The 13,579-nt window shown below is 41.7% G+C and overlaps 1 protein-coding gene across 1 annotated transcript in view; it reads right to left on the minus strand.

Annotated features, from left to right (window-relative positions):
• Positions 1 to 13,579, minus strand: part of LOC126161456 (ER membrane protein complex subunit 5) — a 75,593-nt gene that overhangs the window by 28,768 nt on the left and 33,246 nt on the right. The window contains exon 2 of the mRNA XM_049917276.1: positions 6,777 to 6,829. Coding sequence (XP_049773233.1) covers positions 6,777 to 6,829 — 53 coding nt within the window. The remainder of the gene's footprint in view (positions 1 to 6,776; positions 6,830 to 13,579) is intronic.

Raw genomic sequence — 13,579 nt, forward strand, 5'->3', positions numbered from 1 at the left:
CGCCACCCAGCCACAGCAAAGGCCACCTGGCAGGATGGCCATTGCCGGGAGTCCCGATGCCCCAGGGAGATGGGCATCTACTCCTTGGCATACGTGGGGAGTTAACGGCGCAGGCATCAGTAGAGCGATCCCTGTGTTGTCAGGGGGCTACAACCAACAGGGTACATGGCGGCCCCACCACAACGGACTGGCTACCGTGCTGGATCTTAGGTGCAAGAAGGTCCAAGGTCGTCGTCACAGTGAAAAGCAACACTGCAGAGTGCAGTGTGGTAATCGCACCCAGGGACGTATCCTCGCCCAAGAGATGGAAAACGAGCCGGACACCACTGCAACGACGAAAAACCCGGCTAAAGGTGTCAATGCACGACGGATACAGTGCACCATGTAAGGCGCCCTTCCCCAATTGGCTCGCTCTTCAGATTAATTTAGAAAGATGGAGGTCAAACCGGAGAGGGGACCATCACATAAGGCCGAAACAGTTGAGACACCTTTTAGTCGCCTCTTATGACAGGCAGGAATACCGCGGGCCTATTCTAATCCCCGAACCCGCAGGGGGGTAAACTTACAGTATCTTATTCTTTACATAAATATGATCGGAGACCTTTTACATAATACCTGACACTCAAGGCAACAGATCTCGAAGTTTTATTGAAATTATCTTTGGAGGGGGCACTACATATGACTTTCGTCTTGGTGTGTAATCATCTACGAACTTAAGCAAGCTCCCTTTGGAATCCACAGACACTATTGCGCATGATTTGCATCACACCACAACCTCAACACACTACACAGTCAGACTTGGGCCTCGGCTACCTGTCGTATGCTAAAAAGCGCAAAGATTTCCACCGAAGGTGGGTAGCAATGCATTTTGCGCACAGCCAGGAAATTACGCATGCACAAATGCGCATGCATGTAGTTGTGTTGTTGGAAATTTATACAGATTACATTTGATTACAGAAAGAAGGTGCCTTGTACTTTGTGTAATGTTGATGTGTTTCGTTCCCTTCGTGTCATCTGTCCTATATTCCCCATTCTAGCTATTTGCCAAGCTCTGCGATCTAACAATAGTGGGTGTTTGGGATCGTTGAATTACAACAGCCTTAATTTAATTTGCTACAAAAAAGTGCGATATCGCGTCTGACGCTTACCATATATATAATGCTTGCGAACAATACATCCCAGCTTCTGTATGAAAAGAGGTGCGCACATCCGTAGGTTGCTTGAACTTGCCCTTTAACCGTCTGGCCCTTACATCCTATTTCCCCATATAGTATCCACCTGCCTTCTTATTGTAGGCAAATTGCATATGGACGGTAACCTGTTGCTTTCCTCCCTGGCTGTTGTCTCATATATGAACGTTTATTTCCGCAAGTATAATTGTGAGAAAAAGCAATGAATCTTTTAAAAAGGGCTTTTATATAATTTTTAGGGCCTTAAACTTTAAAATGTGGACTTTTTTGGGGCCTCTACAAAGTATTTGTACGCAGCAAACACATTTGGTCCCCGGCTACCTGTCATATGCTAAAAAGATGGATGTAGAGTCTGGACTCCAGCTGAAACATGAATTTTCTGATGAAGATAAATTGGAGAATTGATCCGAAGAAGAAAAAAAATCAGCATCAATGTAAGTCGCTCAAGTGGCTTTGTCACAAGATTAGCCAACTGGTTCTTTCCTTCAGTATGTTCCAACATAATTTCACCATTCAGAAATTTTTCACCAACGCAAGAGTGTCGGGCCTCAACATGTTTTGACTGATGATGATATTCAGGGCTTTTTGCTAATTTTAATGCACTGGCATTGTCAACATAAAGCATTGGTGGTTGTCCCAGAATGTCAACCGATTTGCTTAATAAACAACATAACCAAATTAATTCTCTGTCTCTTTCACTTTCTGAAATAATTTCTGCTTCAGTTGTAAATGTAGCCACAACATTCTGCAGCTGACTTTTCCATGATATTGCACCAGCAGAGCACTTTTCCACAATGCTAGTTGTTGAACGTCTTGTCCGCTTGTCGCCAGCAAAATCAGGATCACGGTAAATTCTCAATTTTTCTTCTCTATCACAGATAATTCCATAATTAAATGTACCTTTCATACACCAAAATATGCATTTCACATGATTTCAATCCTCAGTGGCTGATTTTTTCATAGCTCGAGCAGCCTTATTCACTGCAAAAGTTATATCTTGACGAGCTGCTATAGAGAGATACATAAGACATCCAACTGCCTCATGATAAGGGACAGAGGATAAAACTGTGTCATTGTGATCAGTTTCTCCATATCCAATGGGAGTTGAAATCCTGTTGCATTTGCCACTCAAAAGCATTCCAATATTTGTTGTGTGTGTTTTTCGTGACTTATCAAAATCACTCCATCTTCATTTCACTTTATTTTTATGCCAAGGAAATTTTCAAGGATTCTAAGTATTATATCAAATTCATGTTGTAAAGTGTCCCGAAAAGCTGCAATTTCTTCTTTGTTTCTGCCAACAATTAGACCATCATCAATGTAAATTGCTGTATAAAGTCTATTTCCATTGTATTTACAATAAAACAAACAAGGATCTGACACACCGTTTTGAAAACCCACGTTAATCACAACTCCCATAAAACGTTTGCTCCAGCTGTGCGGTGCTTTCACGAGACACACTCAATATGTAGTATCTCCGGAGCTTTCTGGTTGTTCCATACACATTTCACCTTGAAGTATTCCATTCAAAAGGCCATCTTCACATCAAATTGTTTTAACACCACCTTCTTTGTAGTAGCTACCATTAGCAAAACTTTAATTTTGTCATAACATGCAATAGGACTATATGTGTTTTCATTACCTACTTTCTGCTCCCTGAATACACCCTTTAGCAACTAATCGGGCTTTGAAGAGAGTGTTTCCATCAGCTAAACATCAAATTGTTTTAACACCACCTTCTTTGTAGTAGCTACCATTAGCAAAACTTTAATTTTGTCATAACATGCAATAGGACTATATGTGTTTTCATTACCTACTTTCTGCTCCCTGAATATGTATTCAGGGAGCAGAAAGTACACCCTTTAGCAACTAATCGGGCTTTGAAGAGAGTGTTTCCATCAGCTAATAACTGTAGTCGTAGAACACAGTGATTCTGCAATACTTTGGCATTCGTGGGACATCCAATTAACATCCATGTATTGTTTCTCTTTAGCGCTTCTATTTCTTCATTACTAACTTGTGTCCATTTTTCCTTTTTATTTGACTGCAATACATTAGTGAAACAGCTTGAATCCTTATGTTTGCCAACATTAATTTTTGTTTGCACTTACAGTTTTCTATCCAGTCGGATTTGCTTCATTGTCTTCAATTCTCCAATTTATCTTCATCAGAAAATTCATATGTTTCAGCTGGAGTCCAGACTCTACATCCATCTTTGTCATTGACATACCCAACAAGATGACCAAAAACAGCCTTATCATCAAACCTTGAACAAAAATGTTTGTTTATGTGAACATAGCAACCAGTACAAAAAATTCTGAGGTGATCAAGTTTTCTGGAATACTAAAGAATGGGATACAACATGTTGGCTGTGACCAATGACGTCACAAGTTACCAAATATGATGTATTGCACAGATATAATGACATAGATGAACATTCATAAACAAAGGAATGCAGGACAGAGAACAAAGATGGTGGACATACATCACATACATCCTAATTTTAAATACAATTTTAGATATATCTCTGTTTTGAATCCTAGTATCCTATTCTTCAGTTGACCTATGTAGTTCAACTGAAGAATAGGATACTAGTGCAAAAAAGAAAACAGGGACAAAGTAACATTAGCATGGACTGTATCAGTTAATATATATGAGTTGTATCCAAAACTTCAGTTGATCTATACAGGTCAACTGCAATATGGGATATAAATTTTACGTTATGTTGATTTTTCACTTTTGCTAGCTACAGTATCCTGTTCTTCAGCTAATCTATGTAGATCAACTGAAGTATGAGATACAAAGTTCACACTTGTAACTTTTTTGCTATCACTAGTATTACTGTGATATTTTTCAGGCGATACTATTACTATCGAAGGGACAAGACTGACATGTAAAACGTGTCACCCATAATTCAAACTACCTATATCGGTCAACTGAAGAATAGGATACTAGTGCTAGTGCCGATGCAAAAACCAATGTATGTAACACTGGTGAGCTGTGTCTCAGTTGAACTACAAATGTAATGCCCCGAGCAAGACATAATTTTTCTCACCTTCATTAGCACTAGTATCCTATTCTTCAGTTGACTGATGCAGGTCAGCTGAAGTCTGGGATACAAATTTTACAACTGTCGCTTTTTCTTTTGCCTTTACTAAATTATGACAAGTGATAAAAACTGTACACTAATTTCTAGCCCTATCTTCCAAAAAACACATTCATGAAATTTGTCTGGAACCAAAGACCTTCCAGTTCGATTTAAAATATAGACTGCTGTATTGCAAGCTTCTGCCCACAATCCTCTTGGTAGTTTGCTTGTGTTCAGCATTGAACATGCAGCTTCAACAGTTCTATTTTCACTTTCAGTCAAACAACTTTGTTCAGGAGTATAGGGTGGAGGTATCAGTAATTCTGTTCCCTTATCTATGAGCAATTCGTTAACTCTGTTGCTAGTAAATTCTTTACCTCGATCACATCTGAACTGTTTAACAGCATGGCCTTTGGTTTCCCAAGCTTCTTTTTAAAACTGTTAAGCACATTGTACACTTCTTTTTGTGCTTCAATAAGAAAATTCAGTGAAATTTACTGAAATTGTCTGTTAAACTTATATAACATCAAGCACCTCCTTTGCTCCATTGATATCTACATGGATTAATTCATCAGCAGCTGTGGAACGATTTGCTCGTTGTCTGAATGGTAGTCTATGTCTATGCATCTTTCCTAATGCACAACCATCACAAAATTCATCCTTACAACCTTCTGCAATTATGTTAATTTTTTTTGAGATATTCTTGATGTTTTGTTTATTCTGGTGACCAACTCTTTCATGGTGCATTTGTAATGTTTCAGATGATGTCACGAAGTTCACTTGATTACCTTTTCCTGGCCAAACAACACACATTCAACACATACAGCTCATTTTCCACATAGCCTGTCACGACGATGTTGCCAATGGCTCTTTCCTGAATCCTAACACTTTTGCTGCCAAATGTTATATTGAAGCTGTTACAAGCAGCTGCTCTGGCTGAGAAGAAATGAGTACTTGCATTGGGGACATATGAAACATTTTCCATACTAGCATTGTACCATTTATTTTTTGTCTTATTTCGATAAAGACTGTACCTTGACCACAATGTGTGCACATTTTACCTTGCTTTCCTAATAAAACCACTTCAGGAACATCAAATTCACTGCACAAAATGAAGTACTGATTATTCCAAATGATATGCTTCATAGCACTGCTATCAAAATATCATTTATTTACGTCAATTCAATTTCTACTAGGCAAACCCATGGCGCATGAAATAAATACAGTATTACAACTCACCTTCTGTTCTCACCGCGTGCATCAAGAGCATCCAGTGGACACCCCGCTGCCCACCCCTCTGCCCAGTGACCTAGTAGTTCACATTTACTGCATGGAAATTTTTGTTCTGCTCGCTCTTCCAACATCATCATCTTCCGTGCGTTAGAAATGAACAAATGCAATTATGTCCATTGCATTTTGTTCACGCAATTCAATGGTACAAAGTTTTTCGATAAGTAAGTAGAAACTCTGATTTTCCGCTGGCATTGTCTCCCAGAGATCTTTAAAATTATCATATTCCTTTCTGAGCATAAATAAAATTCAACCGTTTAATATTCTTTTAGACAATTTGTTCTCTTCATGTTTGATTAAATCATTTAGATCTACAAATAACTTCTGCAGCTTAGTCACGTGTGTGCTTCTCTCTCATTGTGTTCAATCCAAAAAAAGTTTTCAATTAACATGTTCAAACATTGAATGCTGCTATGTTCAAATTGGGCATGTAGTTTGTTCCATATTTCTTTAGCATTTTTGCACATCTACACCAGTTCACCAACTGGTTTGCTTAGTACGCTTGCCACAAGACTTGCTGCTTTCGCATCATTCTTTTGCCATTCTGCATATGCAACCTTCTGTTCAATAGTAGAACCCTGAGGCAACACAACAGGTTTGCGCATACCAATAACACTGTCTGAGTTCATATGAATGGAGCACCATAGACATGTACCACTTACATTTTGCCAAATTATCAGGTGCTTCAAGTTTATCAATATTCACTTTATCACCTCCAATTGTACCCATGTTCCTACTGAACATATAGTTTCAACAAAAAATTCTTCTGTCGGCACACACTGGATTGAATCAAATATTTTTCTAAAAAGAACTATTTTGTTCTTTAGATGTGGTCTTGGCCCATAACCTGTTGTAAATTATAAGGTCTGAACAACACAGTTTTAGTTATGAATGGTATGTATTTTTTTCCCTTCTTCAGGATAGAGCTTTACTTTGTAACTTCAATGAACATTATATAAAAACAAAAATATTTCATAACATATCTAGGAATAACACTTTACAGTAAATGCTAAAACTTTTTCCTTTCATCACAACATTAATAAATGTGAACATGACACTTTCAATTTATCCAGTAAAACATGCTATTTAGGCTTAACATTAGTGTTTCTAAAATCACACAAAACAATGTGTTAACATACTGATACTCAGGAGGAATCTTTAAAGTACTTGTCTTTGCTACTTAAGTTCGATTACATAATAAAACTCACATCAAATGGCAAGGTGACAAACTCCTGCTCAGTGATTCGAAGGTATGAACGATCTGAAACAAAGTGCAAGAATACTTATCATTACAAGGTTTTTTTTTTATTATTTCATATACTACAGCTTATCAGAAGCAATACAGAATATTAAACGGAGATATCATAACTTCCTGGCAGATTAAAACTGTGTGCCGGACCGAGACTCTGCAGCGCACTCTCCCCTGCAGAGTGAAAATCTCATTCTGGAGAAATATCATATTTCTTATAATAAATAACTAATTATAAATTCTATATGAGTAATATCTCCTATGCATTACATTATCTCCTTCGTGGCAACACCACTACATCCTTCTTGCTCTATTATACAAAGAGAAAAAAAAGAAAAACATTAAGTATAGTTCACGATACCACATGAAAACAGATGATTACACACACAGCCATCCACTTAACATCAGGATGTTTTACCTGTAGTGCTACAAGTAGTGACAATATGTCATGGAGTGCACTCTGCAAAGCTATGTCATAATACATAGTGACAGCTAGCATCCATAAAGTCTAATTTGAAATTTTCAAGATAGTTAAATTACTGAAGACGTGCTAATTTGGAGACATATCACGCACATATACACAATAAAGTTCTGGTAGAATGTAAATATTTTAGGAGTAAAGGAGACCCCTCATTAAAAATCAGAGGTGTTGAGTCGTCGACACACACATTCTCTCTCTCTCTCTCTCTCTCTCTCTCTCTCTCTCTCTCTCTCCCCCCCCCCCCACCCACCTCTCCCTCCCCAGCAGGTGGACTGGTTTGGATGGGGGTTGCATTGGGTGGGATGGATTGGGGGGGGGATGAAGTGAGGGCAGCCTGTTTACCAAGAGAGAGGGATGCCAGGGGCCTGGGCTAGGCAAGTGATGTGTAGGTATCGGAGCCAATGCTGAAGCTGATGTCGGGATGCAAACTGGGAGATGGTGACAGGGTGGAGGAAGGGGAAATAGTTCAGTGTAGCGTGTGGGTACAATGGGTTACTGAGGATTAAGGCTTGGATGGTTACAGGAGCAAAGGATGTGTTGTAATTATAAGACTCATTTATGTTGTTCGGATGAGCTGGTAGTGGAGGGAAGGACACAAATGGCCTGGGTTGTGGAGCACCTATTAAAATTAAGCATGTTGTGTTCAGGTGCATTTGTGCCACCAGTCGGTCACCTTTGTTATTGGCAACAGTTTGGTGGTGGCCATTCATTCTGGTGGACAGTTGGTTAGTAGTCATACTGACATAAAAAGCTGTGCAATGTTTTCAGCAGAATTGGTATCTGACACGGCTACTTCCACAGTTGGCCTGGCCTATGATGAGGTAGGACAAGCCCATGACAAGCCTGGAGTAAGAAGTGCAGGATGGGTGGATTGGGCAAATGGATGATAGTGGAAATGGCATAGGGATGGAATACGATGTCGTGTAGGTTAATGGGCAACAGAACACCACTTATGGAGGGGTGGGAAGGATCTTGGGTAGAATGTCCCTCATTTCAGGGCATATTTAATCAAAGCCCTGGCTCAAATATGACTCAGTTGCTCCAGTCAAAAGTCACAATGGGTGATACGGGGAATGTGCTGCTTTGTAGCCAATTCTTGGGGATAGTGGGAGGATTAGGAGTGTGTGAGAAAATGGCACAGGAAATTTGTTTGCGGACTAGGTTTGGGAGGGTGGTGCCTGTAAGTGAAGGCTTCATGTGCCCTCCATCAAATTAGGCAAGGAAGTTCTCATTACTAAAGACATGCTATCCACAGGTGGTCAGGCTTTATGGGAGGGATTTTTGGGTGTGGAAGGCATGGCAGCTGTCAAAATACGGGTAATGTTGGTGGTTAGTGGGTTTAATGTGGACAAACCTCCACCACTCTGATGGCTCCATCCACACCAATGTCCACATTAAACCCACTAACCACCAACAGTACCTGCATTTTGACAGCTTCCATCCCTTCCACACTAAAACATCCCTTCATACAGCCTGGCCACCCATAGATGACATACACGCTGTGAAGAGAACTACCTTGCCCCGTATCTGAAGGTTTCACAAAGGCTTCCACAGATGGGCATTATCCTCTAAACCTAGCCCGCAAACAGATTTCCCATGCCGTATCCTCAAACATTCATAATCTTCCCATCACCCACAATAATCGGCTACAAAGGAGCATCTGCCTAGTCTCCCAATATTGTCCTGGATTCGAGCAACTGAACCATATCCTTCATCAAAGCTTTGATTATATATCATCATGCCCTGAAATGAGGGATATCCTAACCAAGGTCCTTCCCAACCCTCCTATCTCCTAAAGTGGTCTTCTGGCACTCACTCAACCCACACAACATCCTAGTCCATCCCTATACCAATCCAACTCCCAGCCCCTTGCCATAAGGGATCATATCCCTATGGAAGACCTGGTGCAAGACTTTGCCAATCCTCCCATCCAGCATTCCTACTCCAGTCATGACATGTGCTACCCCACTAGAGATTGGGCCACCTGTGAAGATAGTCATGTCATAAACTGGTTCTAATGCAAACACCATACAGCTTTTTATGTTGGTATGAATACTAATCAGCTGTCCACCAATATGAATAGCCACTGCCAAACCGTTTCCAATAACAAAAGCTGTCCACCCAGTGGAACAACATGCAACTGAACATAACATACTAAATTTCGATGGCTACTTCGCGACCCAGATCATATGGATCCTTAGCTCCACCATCAGCTTCTCTGAACTACACAGATCGTAGTTATCTTCGCATTAATCTCCAGTAACCCACACCCTCCACCCAACATACTATCAACCCCTCCCAATTCACATTCCCATGTAATCTTTAGTGTGCACCAATCCCCATTGGCTCTGACACCCATGCATCACATACCTACCCTGTGCACCTGCCACTCCGCCATCCCACATTTCTAGCTGGCGAACCAGTTGTCTCCTTCCAAGTTGCTAGCCACCCATTCCCCAACCCAGCCCCTCTCCCTGTTTTTGATTTCTCTCTCCCTTTATCCACCCTAACCGACACAATTCCACCTATCAAAATACAGTACTGGCATTGTGCATCCAAATGGCGCCATGCAGGGCACAGGCATGTATATGCATGCATGCATCTCCTTTTCTGTGTATCTGTACTCTAGTTCAAGTAGGGATTACTCCAAAAAGCAGCAAGTGTTCTTTATTTTCTGCCTTTCAATGAGGGATTTCCTTTAGTATTGAAATACTTACAGAGAGAATAAAGGTTTGTTAATGCTGTTTTCACAAAAAATTATGTTCCACGAAAATTGTTTCTTACTAAGTAGAATATCCTAATTATCTCAGCAATGTGTGTTTCTGTACATTATTATTTTAAATGCTATGTCTGGCAGGGGAAAATTGTCTAATAACCTCTCTCTCTTTTTTTCTTTTTTGAGCTGTAAAGGATTTATTTTCTTGTCTGTTCTCAAGTTAGTCAAATTTGCAATTTCTCATAGACATTTGGTGAATCTGAAGTTCAAGGTGAATTTATTCTGAGCAGATCTTTCAATTATGAAAGTTAAGTGGAGCATACTCACATGAAGAGAGTATTTTCCATGTTTGACTATTATTATTGCATAAAGAGATCCAGAGTGTACAAGGAGCTTGTTCATAAAGTGTATCTACAGTAAATATTTCAAATTATGCTGACAGAATCATCTTTCAACAATTCTATTAAAATATAGCTTCCTGCTGAACCATAAGGTGATAGTGATAAACATGGACTAAAATCTGCAAAGGAATACTCTATATGGGTTTTGTGACTCTTTGTGTAACATTGTACTATCATTGACACATTACAGAACCTATATTATATCACATGATAGAAATGAACTATTGCACCCGTTTTGACTGCCTTTTCAGATAAGTTAACTTTGCCACATTAACTTTCAAATTTGCTGAGACATGTACAGTCAATCATAATTTTCTTCAGTGCAGCATTAAGGATTCATTGGCTCTCATTCTAATCAAATGAATTAAATCTAGTACCATATTGCATACCTTCACATAATTATAGTATGTTTGTTTAGGCACACAACAATGAGGTTTTTAATCTTATCTCACTGGACATATTGCTAGATGATGGCTAACTATTGATATGCTGTACTCCATCTACATCTGGCAGGGTCGTTGTGAATGGGAAACCATAAAGCATCTCTGGCCCGCAGGTAATGCAAGCCCACTAGCCAGCCAATTTAAGATCAAGGGGCTGCTGGCCCAGTTTCACTTTTGTCTGCAAGCCCTGCTAGCTATTCAAGCCTGCCAACTGTTTAATGATATCCTAGAGGACAATGACATTTACCAGAAGTGGTTAACACTATGTTACCAGACAAGTCACATCAGTGCCTGAAATGGGAGAGGGCAATATTGCTATCCAGCAGCCTCAGTTGTATTATGTGCAGAAACTGGCCCCATTTTTGGAACCTTCAGTTATTGATTTTGGACATTTATGCTTTGTTAGCAGAATATACACTCCTGGAAATGGAAAAAAGAACACATTGACACCGGTGTGTCAGACCCACCATACTTGCTCCGGACACTGCGAGAGGGCTGTACAAGCAATGATCACACGCACGGCACAGCGGACACACCAGGAACCGCGGTGTTGGCCGTCGAATGGCGCTAGCTGCGCAGCATTTGTGCACCGCCGCCGTCAGTGTCAGCCAGTTTGCCGTGGCATACGGAGCTCCATCGCAGTCTTTAACACTGGTAGCATGCCGCGACAGCGTGGACGTGCACCGTATGTGCAGTTGACGGACTTTGAGCGAGGGCGTATAGTGGGCATGCGGGAGGCCGGGTGGACGTACCGCCGAATTGCTCAACACGTGGGGCATGAGGTCTCCACAGTACATCGATGTTGTCGCCAGTGGTCGGCGGAAGGTGCACGTGCCCGTCGACCTGGGACCGGACCGCAGCGATGCACGGATGCACGCCAAGACCGTAGGATCCTACGCAGTGCCGTAAGGGACCGCACTGCCACTTCCCAGCAAATTAGGGACACTGTTGCTCCTGGGGTATCGGCGAGGACCATTCGCAACCGTCTCCATGAAGCTGGGCTACGGTCCCGCACACCGTTAGGCCGTCTTCCGCTCACGCCCCAACATCGTGCAGCCCGCCTCCAGTGGTGTCGCGACAGGCGTGAATGGAGGGACGAATGGAGACGTGTCGTCTTCAGCGATGAGAGTCGCTTCTGCCTTGGTGCCAATGATGGTCGTATGCGTGTTTGGCGCCGTGCAGGTGAGCGCCACAATCAGGACTGCATACGACCGAGGCACACAGGGCCAACACCCGGCATCATGGTGTGGGGAGCGATCTCCTACACTGGCCGTACACCACTGGTGATCGTCGAGGGGACACTGAATAGTGCACGGTACATCCAAACCGTCATCAAACCCATCGTTCTACCATTCCTAGACTGGCAAGGGAACTTGCTGTTCCAACAGGACAATGCACGTCCGCATGTATCCCGTGCCACCCAACGTGCTCTAGAAGGTGTAAGTCAACTACCCTGGCCAGCAAGATCTCCGGATCTGTCCCCCATTGAGCATGTTTGGGACTGGATGAAGCGTCGTCTCACGCGGTCTGCACGTCCAGCACGAACGCTGGTCCAACTGAGGCGCCAGGTGGAAATGGCATGGCAAGCCGTTCCACAGGACTACATCCAGCATCTCTACGATCGTCTCCATGGGAGAATAGCAGCCTGCATTGCTGCGAAAGGTGGATATACACTGTACTAGTGCCGACATTGTGCATGCTCTGTTGCCTGTGTCTATGTGCCTGTGGTTCTGTCAGTGTGATCATGTGATGTATCTGACCCCAGGAATGTGTCAATAAAGTTTCCCCTTCCTGGGACAATGAATTCACGGTGTTCTTATTTCAATTTCCAGGAGTGTATTTCTACTAAAATGCATAAGGTTGCAGCTCCACCAGAATTTTTGTAACAGCATAAATTAGACTTGGTAAGCTATGCAGCAGAGCTTCAAAGAAGGAATTAGAAGTGTAGATTTGTGTGTGCTTTTGGCATGTTGTATGCAAAAAGTTTAAATGAAGATGTCAATTGTTATCTCGCTTGTAATAGAGGTCAGATCCATAGTTACCAGAGGTATTGCATATAATTTGTGCTTCATTTTTGGTTACTGTCAAGCAGTCCTGACTGCTTCACTTCACACCACTGAAACAGCTCTCACTGGCTGAGAAGTCAAAGAAAATCTTAGTCTTATAAACACATTTGGCCTTTACCAGTATACGAGGTTACTGTCCTAGATCACAAGTGCACCTGTTATTTTCCAAGGGATGTTTAGAATAGCTTATAGCATATATACCCCCATTTTGACAACTGCCTTGATGACATCCTGGTTATAGGCAGTACAAAAAAAGAACATCTACACAATCCAAGTCAGGTATTCACTGGTATGTCTGAAAAGCATCTCAAGTGCAATTTTTCTAAATGTTTCCAGAATGAGATTTTCACTCTGCAGCGGAGTGTGCGCTGATATGAAACTTCCTGGCAGATTAAAACTGTGTGCCCGACCGAGACTCGAACTCAGGACCTTTGCCTTTCGCGGGCAAGTGCTCTACCAACTGAGCTACCGAAGCACGACTCACGCCCGGTCTCACAGCTTTAATTCTGCCAGTATCTCGCCTCCTACCTTCCAAACTTTACAGAAGCTCTCCTGCGAGGAGAGCTTCTGTAAAGTTTGGAAGGTAGGAGACGAGATACTGGCAGAAGTAAAGCTGTGAGACCGGGCGTGAGTCGTGTTTCTAAATGTTGATTTT

This window comes from Schistocerca cancellata, chromosome 2, assembly GCF_023864275.1.
Source record: "Schistocerca cancellata isolate TAMUIC-IGC-003103 chromosome 2, iqSchCanc2.1, whole genome shotgun sequence".
NCBI classification, from domain to species: Eukaryota; Metazoa; Arthropoda; class Insecta; order Orthoptera; family Acrididae; genus Schistocerca; species Schistocerca cancellata.